The sequence below is a fragment of the Limulus polyphemus genome, unplaced genomic scaffold, assembly GCF_000517525.1.
Source record: "Limulus polyphemus unplaced genomic scaffold, Limulus_polyphemus-2.1.2 Scaffold4452, whole genome shotgun sequence".
Lineage (NCBI taxonomy): Eukaryota > Metazoa > Arthropoda > Merostomata > Xiphosura > Limulidae > Limulus > Limulus polyphemus.
The window spans coordinates 2,843-24,104 of NW_013670062.1; the positions used below are offsets into that span (position 1 = coordinate 2,843).

A 21,262-nucleotide genomic window follows, 5' to 3' on the forward strand; every position below is an offset into this window, starting at 1 on the left:
ATTAATTAGTAAATAACTATATATATATATATATATATATATATATATGGAAGCCTCTACTTTCACATAAAAATATTGAAACTTTGGTTACAATGCTACATGGTTAACTTTTAATAAGTTAAAAGTCAACCGATATCATACAACCATTGTAAAAATTAAAATTATTGCAGCTACTGTGAAGAAGTTAAACATTGTTGTTGCCTGTTAACACAAATACCACATTATTTGAATACACTTTCTAGTTTTATTCTTATTCACTCCCTAATGGTTTTCAAACTACTTTGTAAGATACAGTTATTGCTATCAAATATTTTATTTAATAAAATAAATTGATTTTATTCTTTTATTTTGTTTGACTTTAAATTTAGGATACATGAAGAACATCAAAAAGTACTAAGTCTTTACTTTGAATAAGTACTCCATTAATAAATAAAATGAGTTATGATTATTCATTTCCCTCGGTTGGTTACAAAGCATTTGAGTAACTATGTAGTTATAAATACATATACAACACTTAAGGTCCCAAAAATGTAGTAAATATGATTATAAAGAAGTAAAACAAAACTGAATTGTCTGGAATAACAAGTATTGGAACAACAAGTCTGTAAAAGTGTACATAGTATTGTTGAACTGGTGATCAATAAGTGAATACATATTTTATTGTTTCTAAATGTTAAACAATGCAGTTGTATTGCATGTATGATGTACTTTCATGTACAAAGTTTAGGATTAAAAGTTAATTCCTACTTATTGTGCCTGAAGTCTGAAGACAGGGTTTTCTCTGGCATTTTATATTTTTAGCAACTTGATAAAAAATTTTAAAATATAAATTTTTAGGTCAATATTTTATGCTAATTCTAACAATATTTCAACAATTTGAACTCAAAAATATTTTTCAATTGATAATTTGTAATTTTCTGACATTTACTTAGTGTAATTCAAGAAGAAGAAAAAACTATATTTTCATTTCTGTAAAAAAAAAAACAACCCACTTGTTGATTTTTTTTTTATAATTTTTTTTCCCATCCAAAAGAATAACTATTTTTGTTAATAACCCTATCATCTTTGAACATATACATCATTTCTCAATTTTTGTATGCTTCTCTTAGTTTTTGTAAAGGTTTGGTTAAAACCTTGTTATGGTGCCACATCAAATGGTTTGATCATTTACTAATGAAATACAGATTTGAAAACAGTATACAGCTGCTAAAATTGAACAACAAGACAATGAATGTCTTATATAAAATTGCAAGCACTAATTCATGTTTTGAAAAATAGTCTGATACTATTAACAGATCGTTATGCAAGATATTTTCTATCAGTTTGATACATTTATTAATTCATGACTTTTTGAACAAATAGAACTTCATGAAATGATCAACATATAATGTTTCTAAATATTAATTTTTATAACTTTACTGTAAATTGATAATCATGCTTTGTATACTAAAAAAAGGCAGCATACTCTCCTTCACAATGCACTGCATATACAAATAAGATGTGTTTTTAAACCTGGATGTCACTTCCAGTATTATTTTAGTTATAAAGACAGTCTCTTTCCACTGAAAACATCTAATGTGGTTTATACATTTATCTCTATTTGTTGCAAAGAAGGTTATACTGGATCTGCCATAAAATAGCTGTGGACACATATGAAAGAACATGCAAATACAAGTGTATGGACCCTTAAGTGAGTATAACACAGTAATACTTTATTTTAAGATCTTAACTGGGGCCAATGATAAACAAAGCCTCATCATAAAAACAATCTTACTCATTCATAAGCAGGGGTCATAACTTCACCAAGTCAGTCCAGCATGTAAATTGCTAATTATATTACAAAATAAACAAAATACATTCATCTAATTATGTTTCATAAGGTTTTGATAGCAATCAAAAGGAAGAAAAAGATGGGTTGTTTGAAGCACTTCACACACAAAAAAAAGACATATAGAATGATGTTAGCATTTTGGCAACATGTAATACGACAAACCAAAATGTCAACTACATGAAAACTAAGAAAATCATGAATATTTGCAGCTTATGGAAAAGAGAAAACATAAGATAGTAAATATATGTGACGGTAAAGTTATTGAATTTGTGTGGCAGAGAGGAAGAACAGGAAGTTGATAATACGTGACTAAAGGGGAAGACAGAATATTGTAAACATACAGAAAGGCAGAACAGGACATTGATAATACGTGACAAAAAAAAAGATAGGATGCTGTTAATACGTTGTACGACACAAATAAAATGAGACAGAAAAGACTGTTGCTGTTGTTAATCAGAAAGCTACACAATGGGCTATCTGTACTGTGCTCACCACAGGTATCAAAACCCATTTTTCAGTGTCATAAGCCTACAAATGTACCACTAATCTACTGGAGTGCAGAAAGAAAAGAAGAACAGGCTGTTGGTAATATGTTACAGGATAGCACAGCAGAATGTTTTTAATGTGAGACAAGGAACCAACATCCCATTCTTCCTTTCTGTTTCATGTGGTTAGTATTCTATCCTCATGTCTTATATCTTATTACAAAACAAGTGACAGGAAAGAAAACAGATTATTGACAAAACAAGATGATGCAAAAAAAAAAAAGAGTTCATCAGAAGAACAGAACAGATAAAAAAATGGAGGACATCAGAATACTTGAAAGAAAAGATAGTTACTGATTGTAAGAAATACTATGAACAGACATGATATTGATAACTTGTAGGAGAAAAAGAAAGGATGTTGATATTTCATGAAAGTGCACCACTAATGGTAGCCTGCAACAAAAAGGAAGAATAGGATTTTTGTAGCTTGTTGCAGGAAAGAGGGCACTGTATGAATGTCAAAGATATGAGGAAAATAATCTAGTTAGCATATGGCAGAACAGAAAGAATGCGTCTTAGCCACTTGTGACAGAAAGAAACAATATATTGATAGCATTACAAAGAAAAAAGAATGCTGGTCATAGCTGATAAAAGATGAGAACAGAATGATATATTAATAAAATAGTATGACATGAAACAGAAAGGAAGTGCAGGATGAATGAATGTGAAAAAATGAAGAAAAGAGAGTATACATCCAGTGACAAGATGGTTCATAAGTATGAGTGAACAAGGTACAAGGAATGACATAATATTGGTACAGAAAGGATTTATAAGATGAATAATGAATGTGACAAAAAGAAAGCACAGAAAGCTGACAGTATGAGATAAAAGGATAACAGGAAGCTTGTAGCTGGTAAAATCTCACCTTAGAAATTATGCATTAGCTGACTGAAATACTGGTTTGTACAAACAAAGTGCATAAGAAAAGACAGTTGCACCTAATAAATAAAAGTAAAAATTTTTAAGTATGTTGAGTGACAGCAAAATACTCACGTAGTGATTAAGATGTCAAAATCTTCAACATCATCATTTAAGATTCGAACCCTTAGCTCTTTGCGTTCATCCTGAGAACCATGATAACAACGAACAGTAAGAGAGGGGCACCAACTACGAAGTTCTCGCTGCCAGTTGTCTAATATAGGGGATGGAAACTTGCATGAGATGAGCAAAGTCAAGTCTGAGCTCCAACATCCTTTTATTTTTTTAATGATTAACCTACTCAAATCAGGTTCACTAAAACCACATACAATATGAGCGTGTGTGTGCGTGTGTATAGTACTTACATTCAAAATATTTTTTACACAAAAGTAGTGTTAAAAATGCACACTACTGTTACTAGCTTGTAAGAATGTAAATTAATTATTAACTATAGTGTTATAACAAATCTGTACAAAATATAAGATGTGAAGATCATTTATGTATGACATTTCTAAATTTGAAAGATATAAAACCTACACCTAACATTGTTTATTACGTTTAATTGATTATGTAACAAACAATGAAATTATTATTATTTCCTTAAAGTGAAAAGATAAAAACAATGTCAATTTAAAGATACCAAGTACATACAAAATAATAAAAATGAACATCATATTTTTAATATAGATTTTAGCATGAAGTGGTTCTTGTGTAATAAGAAAGTTTTATATTGATTTTATTTTTCAATCATCCATTTAAATTCTGGAAAATTTTAAGATAGAAAATAAGTACATATTAATGGTTCATTTCTTTTTAAATTATACAATTAATAAACTTCAACAAGAAAAAAAATGGAGTATGGATCAAAACCAATGTAAAGTCAAACTTACAGAAACACATAATTTATACTTATTAAACTTGTGTGTAAATATCAAATTAGAAAAACAGTTTCAAAAGGTTAAGATAAAATATAATAGATGACTATTTAAGGAATATCAATCTTGTAATAACTGATCATCTTTACAGTAGCTTCTTAGACTGGTTGAAATTACACAAATTTTAAGCTTTTCTGGTCATGAATAATATAAAGCAAACATCACCCTACATCTAGTTCTTAGGACCTAAATGAGAGAATCTAACGAGTGTTCATTGCTGGTAAGGGTCTCGAGCTGTGTTAGAAGGCTAAATCTATTACCTTTGATTCTGAAGTCATTTAATCTACATTGTTCAATGCAAATACAGTTTCTTTCTTAGAAATTAAGATCCTAACTTGCCCCTGTCTATGTATGTATGTGTATAGATTATATTCACAATAGAAATACAAATGTATTAGACTAGGGGAAGCCTGCCCATTCCATGGACATATCATGTGTAGTTCCAGGGTGTTAATGTTATACATGTTATTTTTCATATTTTGTATGTTACATGGTATGATGCTTGAATGTTTCAGGAAACTAAGTCTTGTTGTACAGGTTTCATAGATTAATAAAAAGAAAATAAATAGTAAGAATGAATTTAAAAGTTGCAAATATTAAATTTTTATTATTATTAACTATGTTCATATGAAATACTAATAATATTTAACATTAAACAAATGAAATATTTATAAAACTTCTGGATAAACACCATTTTTAGTGCAAAATCCTTGACTTCCATCAAATCCTCCTCCAATGCATAATATTCAAGTAATCTGAAGAACGTACTTGAGACATTGCTACATGTAGCTGCCCTTGACAAAAAACAGGTGCTGGTAAATATGTTTTAAGGTTTACCCTTGACCTTTATTCATTGTAACAGCAAAGACTCGAAACTGCTTTCTTTTTAATTCATTTGGTTAGTTGTTATTCAGGAGTTATTTGAATTATTTAAAATAAAACACAATTGCCAATTTTATCTCCAGTTGCAATTTCACAATTAAAAACATGTTCTTGAAACTGTTGAAGTACACTCTTTCTTACCCTCCAAACTTGTCTGTTACATAGTAATTTATAAGCCTACAAACGTACCACTGATCTACTGGAGTGCAGAAAGTAAAGAACAGGCTGTTGGTAATATGTTACAGGATAGCACAACAGAATGTTTTTAATGTGAGACAAGGAAATAATAAGATATAAGACATAATACATCAACATTTTTTGGAGTTAAAATTGCTCTTTCCACCAAATACCCATGATTTCCAATATTGCTGTTGACATTTGTTATGTATTGTTTCAATCAATTCCTGTATATTTTCACTCAAACAGCACATATTATCTGAAAGTATCCTGAAAAGTGGCTTGAATGTATGCATCAGCATTAGTTACAGATCATAATTTCATGTTAGTTGCAAGATTGGATGTTACGAAATATTGCCATAAGGGTAATAACTAGTAACTTGCATTGACAATATATTCTCAAGCTCTCTTTGGTACAAATGGAAATATTTGACAAAAAATCGCCACCAATGTGAACAACTATTCCTCCAAAAGTCATGTTTACTTTCATTATATCTGTATGTAGTCAATCTACAACAGCTACAGCATTCTTATGAGACATTGCAACTTCATCCCAAATAATCAACTTTGTGATTCTTATCAGTTCTGCAATATCACTATTTGGCTTTATATTGCAAGTTGAGTTCTCATCACTATTGACTGGAATTGTGAAACTTGAATGTCATTAGAAAGGCTGCTATTCCAGAAGGTACAACAACCAAAGTGATGTTATTCCTACTTTTTGCTTTTAGTAGAATGATGTTATGCAGAAAAGTTTCTCCAGTTCTGCCTGGACCATCAATAAAAACACATCTTAGACCTGTTTACACTTTTTTTTTATTTACAGTTTACATCATTTCATCAAGTACTAACTGTTGGTCTGGATTTAACTGATTAACTCACTCCTCAGCATTTACTTGATTTGTTCATGCATTTATTACTAACTCTTCATAAATGATTTTTGATGTTTCTACTTCACCTTCATCTTAATTAGCAAATGCTTACAGCAAATTACAATCTTCAAGAGTCTTGCCTGCACATTCCAAAAACTTTCAATATCCAAAACGGTAGAATTCACCATGTTATCAATAAGTTGCAATGAATCGTCATGCTTTGAAAAAAAGGTCTTCACTGAGGTTTTCTTTGAAATTAATCCAAAGTTTTTCAGGTTCTACTGGTTCATCATGTATTCATATCATTGCAAATAATCTCCACATTTGAGAAGACAAACTGAAATGGCAAACTTCTAATATTTCTTGTCAAAATTCTGAGTCATCTTGTAACAATAATATTTCATGAGCAGCAATTTTGAAGGTGGGGTATATCTTCAAAGTATTAATTAAAGATAGCATCCTTGCCCTTCTCCAGAATGTACAAAGTGAACATGTCCATTATAGACTATATTGTTCTTCTGCTTTGTCCAGTTCTTGGAAATGCTATTCTACACACATATCTGTGATATAAATAATTTAGAATTTCATCTGTTGTTTGCTGTTCATTACTTTACTGACTGTGTTGTTTATTAAAGTCAATTGAAACACTTTCACGCCTTTTAAAAAGATATTTGTATAAATATTTGACACCTGTAGTACTTTAGCATACTTCTATGGTTATATGTGTAACATATTTCCCATATAAGTATGGATTCTTAGGAACAACCCATCAACTACACAATCTATAGTTTTCCTTTTTAACTACCACACCACTGTCACATCATCAATGTATTGGATAACTATTTCTATTTTCTAATGTTTTGTACACTTTCTTCTATACATGCACATAGCACTGCATTTCAGTTCTCCACTTGGACCATGACTCAAGCATGTGATAACTATACAATAAAACTAGTTGATTTTCTTTAACTGGAACTTCTGCACAGACAATTTTATCATAATCCTTGATCATCCTTTGCTTATCCTCTTGTAAAGAAATTAATAAAATGTGTCCACATTTTAAAAATTCAATCACTCATATGTGTGCATCTACCTGCCCAAGAATATCTTGCTCTGTGAGATGATCCTCTAACATTTTAACTTTTAACTGAAATATACAAATGTCACATGTGACCAAATCAGGTCAATCATTAGCATTCTGTCATTCTTCCAGATCAACTATGATTTCTGGCCACTATGGATTGCATGTAAAAGTAATAGACAAATCCAGTTTTCCAAATTTTCTCACATTTGTCACTGCACTTTGAAATAACATGTACATATAATGACCACTTCTTACAAATGAAGCAGAAAGAATGATCAGTTTTTCTAAAAAGGTGAGATTCTGCATTGTTTGCATTGACTGCATCTAATTCAAATGATTTTGCTCCATTTTGGCATAATGATTACAAAATTATTGGTGAAAAAATCTATCTCCAACTTAGAAGATATGATGAAGACTGAACTTGTAAATAAGATGAACAGGAATTTTTCATTATCATTCTCTTTATTGTATTGATATTAAAAATATTATGACAACATCCATCCGTTCCAAGTGGTAACAATAAAACAAAATACAGCAAACTGTATATCACGTGTTTCATCTTGTCAACTGTTTTCATTTATATTTTCATTGCTAGGCATAATTACTGCAAGTTAAGAAGTTGCTGGAGTATTATATCTTCTGAAATCAAGTGCAGGGTATGGGTATTCCTGAATTATCATTCACATAGTTTCACTGGCTGTTCTACTATGCATTCTTTCAAAAGCATACATGAAATGCTCCACATAAGGATTGTGATGGTAGAGCATTTCCAAGATTTTGCATTATCTGACAATTCGCACATTTTCCATTTGGCAGAGACATTCTCATTTCCAAACCTTCTTCAGTTTCATCATGAAAATAGATTAGTGCAAATGATGGAGAATGTTCTCCACTTGGTTTTAGTGGCCCAATCTTATAACGGAATCCACCATTAACCCTTTCACAATGGGTTGGTCAAAGTGTACATGTCACAACCTTTTACAGTTACATTCACAATTTAATTAAATTACTTTATTATCCTTGTATACAAATAAACTTGCCATCAAAACATATTTAATAAATAAGAAGTACAGAATTTAATGTATATCATTCATTATAATATCAATATTACTCAGGCAAAGCATAATTTTTCCAGCCTTCAATCTTATTTGTTTTCAGAGCCACAAACTAGAAAACCTGACCCACTTGCCACATCCACCTCTCTAAAAATTGCCAATAATTTTCTCTGATATTTTATACTATATTATTAAAAACAATAGAAAGCTAAGGTTTTAACCTATCCAATTACATCTTATATTATGCAGTTTTCTGTATGGAGTATTGTCTATTTTATCATTCAGTTTCAAATTTATACTCATGGGAATTACATCAACGAGCTTAGCTGAATTTTTAAAGCCTCTAAGCACATATTTAGAAAGCCAGAAAAATTATGATAGTTATAGGACACTCTTTGCTTTTGCATGTTATTATTATTATTATATGTTCTTAGGTGCAATATCTGATTAAATAAAAAATTATTTATTGTATTAGTAGTACTACTAGTAAAAAAAAAAGTAGCCCAAGTTTCATTGAAAGTCAACAGTAAAAGAAAAAAAGATTCAGGTAAGTAATATATTTCTTGTTTTTCATGTGTATTCTTTGTTTATTATTATTAGAGCAACTAAAATATAAACATTTGAAACCTATTAGATTAAATAAGGTTATATTAGGTAAGATAATGAAAAAATATAACAAAAATCCATCATGAGAACTGCTTGCATGCAGCTTGTGCATTGCATAATTCAATATGATAACAAAAGCTGCATATTTGCAGAATGATTTACAACTTGTGTGGTGGGATAATTAGTTACACAAGATTCATAAGGCAATAAAAAGTATAAACAGATGTAGACTGTTATGAGCCTTTAGCTATTTAGGATAAACAGTTATAATTTCCTATTACAACCTACAGTCATTCTAGAACGAGAAAAGGGTAATTTAGATTTCTTTCATATTTTTATGATGGTTATAAAGTCAGTCAAATTGACCAAGGTCATATAGAGTTAGGGTAGACAAAATAATAGATAAAATATACATATAAAGTTTTACGGAATAAAAAAGGAATGTTTGATGTTCCTTTAGGAGATTTTAAGAGATTATGCAAATTAAATATGAAAATTTTCAGATAAAAAAAAAGTGTTTTTAATACTAACATGAAAATCATTTTGCACTCAAGGCAGTAAACACTCTGACTCCATATATTCTTGGATAAATCATTAGTGAAAATACTTTATTAGAAAATCTGAAATTTTGTGTACAACATTCTAACAATGTTTACTGAAGAATTGCCAAATATTGTGAAGGTACACGATGATTACTTTGTGGTTACAAGTTTGGTCACATCGATCAACCCCATAAGAAAAGTGTTCATTTCTATCAATGCAAAGTCAAAGGTGGCATTATATCTGCCACCAGGCTTTAGATAATTAAGTAATTACATGAAAAAAACACAACTTCTATAAAGACAAATGCTAAAAGGGCAGGAGAATAAACACTGTAGAGAAATGTTGAATGGTATGCATGTTTTTCTTCATATTATTAATAACCATACACACTCATGCTATCATGAAAAAACAAACCCACATTAATTGTCCCAGGAACCTCAACAGAATTTAACACCCTTTAAAATATACTTTAGGGACCTTAAAATATACATTTACTGCAGTGTTTTTTTTACCAGTGAGCTCAGATTTTTTGGAAAACTTCTATCATCTATCTCCAGAAATAAAGAATATTTAAAATATACAACTGAACAACTGGTGGAATTTTTGTCAATTATCATGTAGGATACCATAAAATTAGCATGGCAAAGCACAAATAGTGATCCAATATTCAATAACCTACTGTTGTTTATGAAGCCTTAGCAGTGATACAGCAAGTGGTCATGCCAGATTTTTTGTCCTTGTGTTCCAAAATGCACATGCCAAAAAATGTGTATGAAGCATTTGCAGTATTTTGTGGCATTCCAAATGCTTTAAGTATTCAGAAAATATATATACAATAAGAAGAGGTGTGATGCACGCTTGACAAAAATATAAAGAAGTTATATAATGATGATTAACCAAGAAGAGAAATATGTCAAGAAGAATTCAAGGATACGATAGTTTAAATTATCTATAAACGATGCTACTGCAGTCATGAGAAAGGTTACAAAAGCCTCATTAGAGAGACTGGGAATTAGATCATTATCTACAAACTGGCACCACTATACCAGCATGAAAGCTATGAGAGATGTTTAAATTATTTTGCACACAGTTACCAAAAAAAAGGGATAGGTCAAAAGTGGGTGTATGAATATAAGGAACAAAGCTGCCAATTTACTGACTTTATCTATAACAGTGGTTAAGTAGTTTGGTTCTGGTTCTGAGAATTACGATGAGATGGAAGAAAACAACCAATTAAGTGTCAGATCATAAGAATACCAGAAGAATTTAGTATAAAAACCCTTGTTTGAAGCCAGAGAATAGAGTTCTCCACGGCAGTATTAGAGGTAGATAACCTGCACAAGACAGTCTCCAAGTGCTATATATAGTTGCTGTAATCAGAAAGAAGAAATCATGTCTACAAGCCTACTGAACTTAACCAATGTTTCCCATCTAAACTCTCTGTAAATAAATTAATGCCAACTTTTCTAGAATCAAAACATAGTTAAGATATGACTACATTGATGCTGATTAATGTATTATTTGATAACTTATTAATGTTGTGACTTAAGGAATGTTATTGGAAGTATAATTGAAGGCAGTTCCCAGTTCCACTTGAAGAGCTTTGATAATTTTGATATTCATTTTTTCTAAGTCTGGATGTAATAGAATATCTTGATATAGTATATTAAGTGTTTTTGTGTTTGAATCTTTGTCTCAGAGTCAAATTCTTTATTTTCATTGTAAACTTCCTTGAGTTAGTGACTTACTCCACTTGCCACTGCATTCCTCAACTTAATATACAGTACATAAGGTGTGACTGGCGGTAAAGTCGAAAGCTCCAATGAGTAGCCCACATGGCTATTTGTACCTTTACCTAGTTACAACGTTTCTAAAGAACACCACAGTACAGCTGTCAATATCTTTACTTCTTTACAACGTTCCTAAAGAACACCACAGCACAGCTATCAATATCTGAACTACCAGTTGCTTGCATAAAATGAGTGGAATCTTGTCATTTTGCATATATAAATACTTTTCATCATGTAAATATTATTACATGTAACTTCTTAACAATTTGGCTTGAATCTTACAGCTGCCAAAAGAATGTCATCCTGAACCATATACTGGTGAAGATATATGTTTTGTCACATGCCCTATGATAAATTATTTTAGTGTTCAATTTATTTGCAAGGTCTTAAACAGCCAATACATTTTGTAATAATTTTAAGAAAAGATTATTGCACTTTTTGAACTGCTTATATGCATGTACCAAACACCTGCACATTGATTAAGAACATAAATAAATATAGATCCACACTACATGTTATTCAAAGCTGATAAGTTACATAGCTGCACAGAAAGAAAAAAATTTAAAATTTACTTATATCAAGTTTGATAACAATTTTTAGCATTATAACAATTTTTTTCATACATTTTATACTTACTGTTCTTTTTTAAAAACTAATTTTGTTTCTTGAATTTTGCACAAAGCTACTCTAGGGTTATCTGTGCTAGCTGTGAAGTGAGAGACCGCATCTTGTCTCAACTAGGATATTCTCTTTGCTCAGAAGGAAACAGAGGAAAAGGCAAAAGAGCCAATATATGTAGTGTAGTTGGGGAGTGATCAGACCATATAGTATGCTCACTTCGACTCTCCTGAACAGACTTTGGCTGCAGGAAGATGGCAGATTAGTTGTGTGTCATGTTTGTAAGGGGTGACCTGTACTACACTGACAATGCCACCATTACTCCATTTCTCACTGTATTCCATTAAGCCCAACCAGTGGGAATACTCCATAGTCCACCATCCCAGCAACTAGGAACTGGAAAGTGGTAAGGGTATCCCATGCTTCACTCAAAGAAGAAGAGGGAAGGGAGAATTTGCATTGGAGAGAACTGGAAAAGTGCCTAAATCCCCATCAGACCCCCAGCTGAACAAGTCTTTTACTGGAGACAGTGCAATGGATTATCAAAAATCCTTATTTTTAAAAGCTATCGAGTGCAAGCCAAAGAAGTGGGCAGTCACTTCTCTGGTGCTGACTTTTTCCATGATAGTCTACGGAATTGGTATAGTCTGGATCAGAAAACTGAGTAAATTTGTCTACCATGTGTTGCAGAACACTCCATCTCACAGTGAAAAGTGGTAGAGCCAGGGCGGATGGTTTGAGCACTTTTCGTTATTTTGGCTCAATGTGGTATTTGGGAAATAAGCATATCTTGGGAGGCAAAATCAGCAACCTGATCAGATTCTTTTCAAGAAAAAGGGATAGAAATAAAAAGGGAAACATATGTATCCAATTCAAAGAAGGTGTGTAGATTGAAGTATAGAGACTGGTGGAAGACAAAGTACTGCAGGAGAGAAAATAGTCAGATGATGAAAAGAAGTGATGAATACATGTGGAATCACACACATGCCTACAAGGAGAATCTTGTCCTATGGCCAACAAAGATGGGAAGCAAGAGAATGAGGAAGGTGATGAATTGAATACGAAATGTGAAATAGCTTGCGAGCATCAACAATCAGAGAGAAATATACCAACTGGAGGAATTGATAGACCTATCCAATAAGGGTAGAATGAAATAGGTCTTTGGAAGAAGAAGGTTCCAGGGTAAGAAGAGATGATGGCAGGAACCCTGAAATGGAGGAGTCCATGATAAGCAACACTGAACAGTACACAGGAGCCAATTTGGATCTGAATGATCATAGATGTGAAAGACAGAAGGAAAAGAAATAAGAGAGAAAGGAAAGTTAACCTCCTGCATGACAGAAGTGTGAAGAACAAAAAAACCAATCCAAATAGAGAAGTATACAAGTGCAGTGGAAAGGGGTGTGAGAAGCATCAATGGCATAGACAAATAAATGACAATGACAACAAGTGAGAAGGAAGAATAAATAATATATGAGAAAAAGGTGAGGCAGAGCAAGAAGCCAACAATTTGAACAGGGCATATGCTATAGCATGCAAAACTACATCAAGAACTCAAGCAGGCATGGGAATTGGGCAAGGAGAATCGTGAAGAAGGAAAAGAGGGGAGATGACAGGGGAAGGAAACACTCTGTGGTATCAGGAAAGGTGAACTGCAGTATATAATGCCACCCGATAACCAGCAATGGCAGAAACTGACAAATCATGGTCAAACAGACAATCAAAAAAGGCAGAAAGGTGCTGCAAAGTAGGATGACCAAGAGGAAAAGAATGTTAGATGAATCAATGATGAAAGACTGCTACTGTCAGCAACAGAAAAAATGGAAAAGTGACAGGAATGTGATAGGAAAGTTCAGCCCAATTGGCAATGGACTGGACAAATCTCACACATGAAGATGGAGGGACAACATCTCTTGAATGAAAAAAGGATATGTGAGGTTGAACCAACAGAGGGGACACTGGATAGAAGATGGGTGGATCTGAATGCTAAGTGAAGAAGCTGATGAAATTAAGGCTGTGGCAGCCAAAGAGGCACCACAATAGGATTTTAGGAGAACTGTCACATATCAAGGTGAGGACCTGAGGGAGGAATGAAAGAGGATATGCATATAGAGAAAGATGAGTCTAACACTTGGCTGAAAGTTTTGACAGCCAGAGCCAAAGGATGAGGAACAGGGGACTAATAGAGAGGATATTGGGTTCAATAGGAATGCCAAAGGCATCTAAAGAGGGGCATGTCCAACTGAGAGTAAACTCAACAAAAAACTTTGCGTGAAAAGACCACTCTGTGGGTCGACTGTGGGCCAGATAACAGAGGAAATCCACTATAAGATACATATCTCCAGATACTTGACAGGCAACAAGAGAAACTCAATGTAAATTAGCCCAGAAGAACAGGTCCAATGCCAAAAAGTGAAGGTTGTAGAATGGGTGCCCTCTTGATGGTGAATGTAATAAATGATTGTGGATATGTTAAAGTGGATCATGACATATTGATCTGCCAGAAGGAGCATGATATGAGTTGAAGTGGAGTAAATGCCAATCCTACATATAAACACCAGAAGTCATGAACCTCAATTGGGAGGAAAACATCAGTGAAGAGAAAGATCTAGTTTGGGAGTTGGTAAGGGAACACCAGAAATAGGATGGGCACAATATAGTCACCATGACAGTTACTCAAGGAGAAGATAGGTACACATACGAGGACAAAGGAAACCAAGAAAGAATCCCTTGGATCTGCAAGGACCAATGGAGGAGGTAGCACGTGTGTAAATGTCAAAGAAATGAGGAGTTTCAGGGAAGCCAGAGTCCCAAAGGAGAAAGAACCCCTAGTGAATGAAGGAAATGAGAAGCACAAATCCTGGTGGCCAAATAATCCATAGCTGGGAGGCACAAAGGAGAAGAACCAAATATTGAGTGGGAACGAGAAAGGATTTGGATAACTTGACAAGCCACCCCAACTAAATAGCCTCCTGCAAAAAAAGAGGGGTGAGAGGAGGATACTACCTGAGAATGGGCCAACAGAAGTCAAATCCAGGAAAGAATGACACCTCCAGCTTGCCACAAGGGTGAGTGAATGCCATCATGATATACATTAATACAAAAGCAGCTGACAGGAAACAGCAAGGAATTGGAAGATGTGAATCTAATGGATGGAACCTAGAAAACCTATGGAGGACAAGGCAATACGGATATGTAGGAAGGTGTCCAACACATCAACCATGACCTACCACAGACCAGGTAAAAAGAGGGAAGAGAAAAGGAAATGGAAAGATGAGAGAAGAGAAGTGGGCTCAGGCCATGGGGGTGAAAGGAAAAATGGCTGACAGCAAAAAATGAGACCAAATGCAGTGAAGAAGAAGAGACAGGTACAAAAAGTGCCAATGTTTGAAACATGACAGGATAGTCAATTACAAGAAGAACGTTGGGGCAGACATTGGGTAGTGGGAGGACAAGAAAAAAAAGGAAAGCCTGAAACCGAAATGGGAAGGTTACAGGTAGACTGATCCAGATGCCTAGCAGGAGTCAAAGGGCAAGAAAGAAACCTAGAAAGATAATGAATACTTAAGTCATACAACATCAGTCCAGGTCTACAGTGAGAAAGGAACACTACCAAAAACATCCAGGTGAAGAAAGGGAGTCTGACAAAGACCACGTACACAAGGAAAGGGAAGGTGTACCGTTAACCCAGATAACTACCAATGCCATTTTTTAAATTCCTTTCTGCATATGGTACTGTATTATTTCAAAATTTAATTAAACCACTTTACTATCAATGAATTTTACTGAAATTATTATTACCATGTATGTTGTAATTCAAAGTTTTATATTAAGTTTTTATTCTTTTATTCTAAAAATAAACATCTAAAACAGCAATTAAAACAGCAGTTTTTCTTGTCATATGATCTGCTCATAATTTCAATTTCTCAAGTTTAAAAGCTGGTGCAGAAAAAACTGTGTTTGGAATGCAGACAATTCCTTCAGATGACAAAAGTACACAATACAGATGTATCTTACATTACTTTCTCTTGGCTGTTAGAAGACATTCTCCCTGCAATAAATGCTGTAAATTGTTTTCTAAGTTTAAGGTCAGCCACGCTTACTTTCAAGGTTAAAGCTGTGTTGCTATGCAACAGTTTGAAGTTGAATGGCATACTTATAACCAATAGAAAGAGAAATTTCCTATTGTTTATTTAACTAGGCCAAGAGATGCTAGCATTGTATGAATTTCTACATATGAAGTAGAAAAAAAGCTTAGTCCATTGTCAAGAGTGGAGTTCCTAGCATTTGGGGATACTTTCTCACCTTATATGCATTAGTTTGATAGACAGATTGCATTTAGGTTTTACTTTTATATTTTACTAATTTATGTATTACTTGTGTTTTAGAATGCACATTTGGAAAGGTTTAATGATTTTTTATATGTTTAATTTTTTGTCACCTGGTTTGTGAAAGCTTATAAATATAGCATGTGTACAGAATCTGCTGAAATAACTTAGTAAAGCCCCGCAGGCACAGTTGATGTATCACCATAAATAGTAAAAGACGAAGAATTTGAAAGTAAAATTAAAAATAGACTGTAATGGAAAATACGACATGAAATTAAGCACATGACAAGAAAAAGAACTTTAAAAACCTTTCTACGAAGAGTTGAAAGGTACATACATATTTCAATTGTTAATTTTTAAACATTTCATAACACTGTATACTGATTATAATAGACAGAGTTAGTGATATAGTAGAAAAAATGGAAAATATAAACATTTACCTTAAAAAACTAGGTTCTAGAGATTATGCAAATGAAATGTGAAAACTGTAAAGTTAAAAATAGTATATTTTATACTTCATATAAAAATCACTTGCAGGTGAACTATTCAGAGTCCAAGTGCAAATAACTACATTAAAAATCTAATTTTTTTTATTAGAAATAGTAGAAAAAATCAAAATTAAATATTTTTTATTTTTCTGAAACTCCATGCTTTTATGAAAGTTCTTGTCTAATTTCAAACAATTTCATCCACTAGTTTTATTTTTGGAAAGAAATACAACAATAACGATGTTAGGTCCTTACAATTTGAGAATGTGACTACCATAGGGTTAAGAGGAACACAACTCATCCCAACAAGTCCCAATGGCAGGGGAACAAAGTGATGAGTGAAAAAGCAGAAGAGGTGGAACAGGCTAAGCTGGCAAAGAGAAGGGAACAAATTTCTACAGGAAACCCCTCTGGAGCACAACGAAGTGCCTCAAACAAAAAGTGGAAGGAGAAAAGGGAATATTTATGAGTTTGGTGAGAAAGAGACATAGATGCAATAATAGGGAACCAGAGAGCAAAATAGAAGGCAAGAGGCCCAATTCCAAAGCAGGGCAAACAGATACCAAAGACAGGGAATCTAGAAAGGAAAAGAAGAATGTCTGCAAGTTAAGACAAAAGAGTCACAAACGTGAGAGGCACAAGACATTTGGATGTGAGAGAGATGCTATTTTCTTTCTCTAACAGGAGTGAAGAATGAGAAATATTAAAGGACACGGGTGAAAAATAAGAAAAGAAACATACCTGAGAAGAAAATCCAAAAAGAAATTGGAAGGGTAAGGTCATACCTTGAATGGTAAGGCACTACACAAAGCAGATCAGGTTAAATTTGTACTACAGTAGGCTATTTTTTGACTGAAGAGAAAAAATGTCAAATGACAGGATGGGAGTAGGAGGCCCAGTAAACATGTGGTAATCCACAACATGTTGAACAAAAGCTGGAATGTCTCCAACAGTTAATGAGCCTCCAAAAGCCATAGTTGATATAAGGGCTGTGTGTATAACATCATAACTCTCACAGAACTAAGAAGAACTCACTGTCACTTGAGAATTCATAATAAAAATTAACCTGTTTGAAACAAAAGCTAAATACAATGAAAATCAAGGTTTTGTTATGAAATGCAAATTTCACCAAACTGAAGCCAAATGAAATTTGAATATGCCTTTATTGTGCAATATTGAGGAAAAGAATGACATGATCACGAGTGCAAGTGCATAGGAAGAGTTACTGCACATGGAAGTTGTGTCGGCCTCCTTTTGGTAGAGGGCTTCTATTGCATGTTAAACATGTGAATTTAGATGGCAGTTGCCTCAAGGCTCATGGCATGCAAATCTCATAGGCAGATAGGTGAGGAAGATGAAATTTCTGTGTGAAGTGGTGAGTTAATGTCTCGAAAGTCAGAACTTGCACCTGAATGCATTATTGAAGGTTTTGATCACACCTCTCTAGTTGAAAGGTTCAACACTGGGCCTTTCCGTCAAATGAATCACCAAGTCTTTGTTGTTTTCTGCAGCCTAGCAGGTCCTTTCTAAGTTGAGAATGTAATTATTATACTTTTTGATAAACATTTAGAAAAATTTAAATTATAAAATGAAATAACATTTTGAACATTTCACAACATAAAATAAACTACAGAAAAAAAATAAATCAAATTATAGGAATTTCTTTAACCTTTTTACACTGGGTAGGTCAAAGTGCACATGTCCCAACCTTACAAAGAGTTACATTCTAAATTTAATTAAACTACTTTATTATCAATGTGTATGAATAAACTTTGCATCCATATGCAGTTAATAAATCAACTTTTAATATTATTTCAGTTTTAAGTACATCATTTTATAAGTAAATATTTAAAAAATCTTCAATCTCCCCTACTATGAAAACTGTGACATTTGCACTCTAGATCCAATTTACCACCCCTGCAAGAAATGCAGAATTTAACATACATTATGCATCATAATATAGTTATTATTCAGGTGAAACATAATTTTTTTAGCCTTCAATCTCATTTGTTTACAGAGCCATAAACTAGACAATCAGACACCCTCCTGCCATGCCCACCTGTCACATCCTCTCTTTCACAAATTGTCAATAGTTTTCTTTCACATTTAAATCTATATTATTTATAACTAATAGAAGTCTTAAACTATCAACTGACATATTATATTATGTTATTTTCTGTACATAGAATTGTCAAGTTCACTTTCAGTTCAAGCTTTATTTCCATGGGAAACACACAGACATGCTTAGATTAAGTTTTAATAGTTCTTGTCACAGTTAGAAAGCCAGAAAAATTATGATAGTTATAGCATATTGTCTGCTTTTTAAGTGTTATTATTCTGTGTTCTTAGGTGCACTATCTAATTACATAAAAAAGTATTTATTGCAGTAGTACCATTAGTATAACAAAGTGGGGTTAAGTTTCACTGAGTCGACAACAACAATAAAAAAAAAAGACCCAGGTAAGTACTATATTTCTTGTTTTTCATGTGTATTTTTATTTATTATTATAAAAGTAACTAAAATGTAAAAATTAGAAACTTATTAGGTTAGGTAAGGGTAGATTAGGTAAAATAAGTTATAATAATGGTTTTTAATGAGGTATGCTTGCGAGCAGCCCTTGTGTTACGTAATTCAATAAAGTGACATGAGCTACAAGTTTGCCATGTGATTTACAACTTGTGTGGCAGGATTATCAGTTACACGTGGTTCAAAAGGCAATAAAACAATTTATAGATAGATATATACTGTTACAAGCATTAGGCTATTTAGGATAAACAATTTTGGTTTCCTGTTACAATTTGCAGTCTTTCCAGAAAGAAAAAGGGTAACTTAGAATTATTTCCTTATTTTTTTATGGTGGTAACAAGATTGGTCAAATCAACTGACCCTGTATAGAATTACTGAATGAAAAAAAAAAAAGCAGTTCATAATTACTTATGATGTTTTAGGGATTATGCAAATGAAATTTGAAAATTTTTATATGAAGAAGTGTTTTTCCTCTTAACATGAATGTTACTTTGCACTCTGAGCAGTCAGCACTCTAACACCATATAATTGCAGACAATGTTTTAGTAAAGATACTCAGTTACAAATTCTAATTTTTTGTCTAATAAAGATTTTTAAAGTTTACTGAAGGATTGCCAAATTTCGTGAAGATACTTTCAGAGTCAAAGTATGTATACCACCAAACTTACATATGGGTTACAAGATCATGTAAAATACACAAGACCATTGTGATAGGGTAAAGCTAAAAGTTCATACTATATAAATGGAGAGCTGTAGTCACGGGAAAAAGATAACCATTGTACTCTCATTCCCCAACAGCATATACAGTCATTTACTAATGCTAAATAAACATAATAAAGAAACTATGTTTAATTTAATTTATTGCATTATAAAATAGTGAAAGCTTAAAGCCTTAGCTTAGGCTAACTTGATTCATCATGTTCTGTACATTAAGATGGATGATACTGCTATAACTACACCTGTCCTTTGAGTATTTTGTAAGTTGTTTCTAATTTATGTATTTGTAAGTTGGTTCTACCTTTCATGCAACTTGATTAAGATTTTCCACTGTCTTACTGTATTATTGTTTCCCTTTCCCATTTTTTACAAGTCCCATGAAAGCAGAAATAGTATTTCCCCCATCCAATTGACTTATTTTTGTCAAAGATGCAAATTTCTGCATATATACAAATGTATTTTTAATCCTACAATCAAAATTTTTTTTAATTTACTAGTTTTATCATGGGTAATGTTGTGTAGTGTCAAGTATGATTAAAATAAATTTAAAATTTTAACCTCAAGAAGTAACTATGAAGAGTACATGATAAAATATGGTTTAGTTTAAAAACTTTTTTAATTCATTTCATGCCACTGTGTAAATTCACAATCAAGTTTTACTAAATACATTTTCAGATGCATAAAAATTTGGTTCTTTCAAAGATAAATCCAAAACATACTGTCATAAACTTCATGTATCATATCTAACAAAATCACAAGCTTAGCTTGTGTCATAAATAACTACATCGTAAGTGTAGTATTTGTATATCTTAGAAAATAATGGACTTACTATGTTTTAACTTAGAAAAATCATATTCTTAACATATGTCATATGTTACATATTCACAATCTTAGCAAATGTCATACCTCATGACACTGTAACCTACCTTTCAAGATCATAAGCTCTGCATGTGTTACTGCATTAGCTCAGTAGTCATATCTTAGAAGGTCAAAATTTTTATGTTTACAACATTCTGCAAGAGCAACTCTCCAAAATACACAGTTAATCAGGTTATTTAAGAATATTGTAATTTTCTTCAAAACATCTACAGAACTGTACTTTTGTTATACAAATTTTTACATTAAAAGACACCTGCTAATATCTTTTAGTAAATAACTTACCTAAGGTAGATGAAGGAACGACTATTAAATGAGGTCCATCCTCTCCAGTTTCCTTCAGATGAGACAGAAATGATATAGCCTGTACAGTTTTCCCTAGACCCATCTCATCAGCCAAGATGCCATTTAATTCCTGTCTGTGCATAAGAACCAGCCAGTTCAGACCTAACATTTGGTAAGGAGCTAGA

General features: G+C 32.6%; 1 protein-coding gene across 1 annotated transcript; it reads right to left on the reverse strand.

Moving 5' to 3' along the window:
* Positions 1-3,355: 3,355 nt before the first annotated feature.
* LOC111088795 (SWI/SNF-related matrix-associated actin-dependent regulator of chromatin subfamily A containing DEAD/H box 1 homolog) lies at positions 3,356-21,262 on the reverse strand. The gene is made up of 2 exons (XM_022399802.1): positions 21,078-21,262; positions 3,356-3,508 (listed from the first exon to the last, which is right to left on the reverse strand). Exons 1-2 carry the CDS (start codon positions 21,244-21,246, stop codon positions 3,366-3,368), a joined length of 312 nt encoding a protein of 103 aa, XP_022255510.1. The 5' UTR covers positions 21,247-21,262; the 3' UTR covers positions 3,356-3,365.

Excerpts from the sequence above, each read along its gene's own strand:
- LOC111088795 (XM_022399802.1), bottom strand. The coding sequence starts at position 21,246 with ATGTTAGGTCTGAACTGGCTGGTTCTTATGCACAGACAGGAATTAAAT. Across the intron at positions 3,509-21,077 it reads CGTTCCTTCATCTACCTTAG|ACAACTGGCAGCGAGAACTT; the intron begins GTAAGTTATTTA and ends CCCCTATATTAG.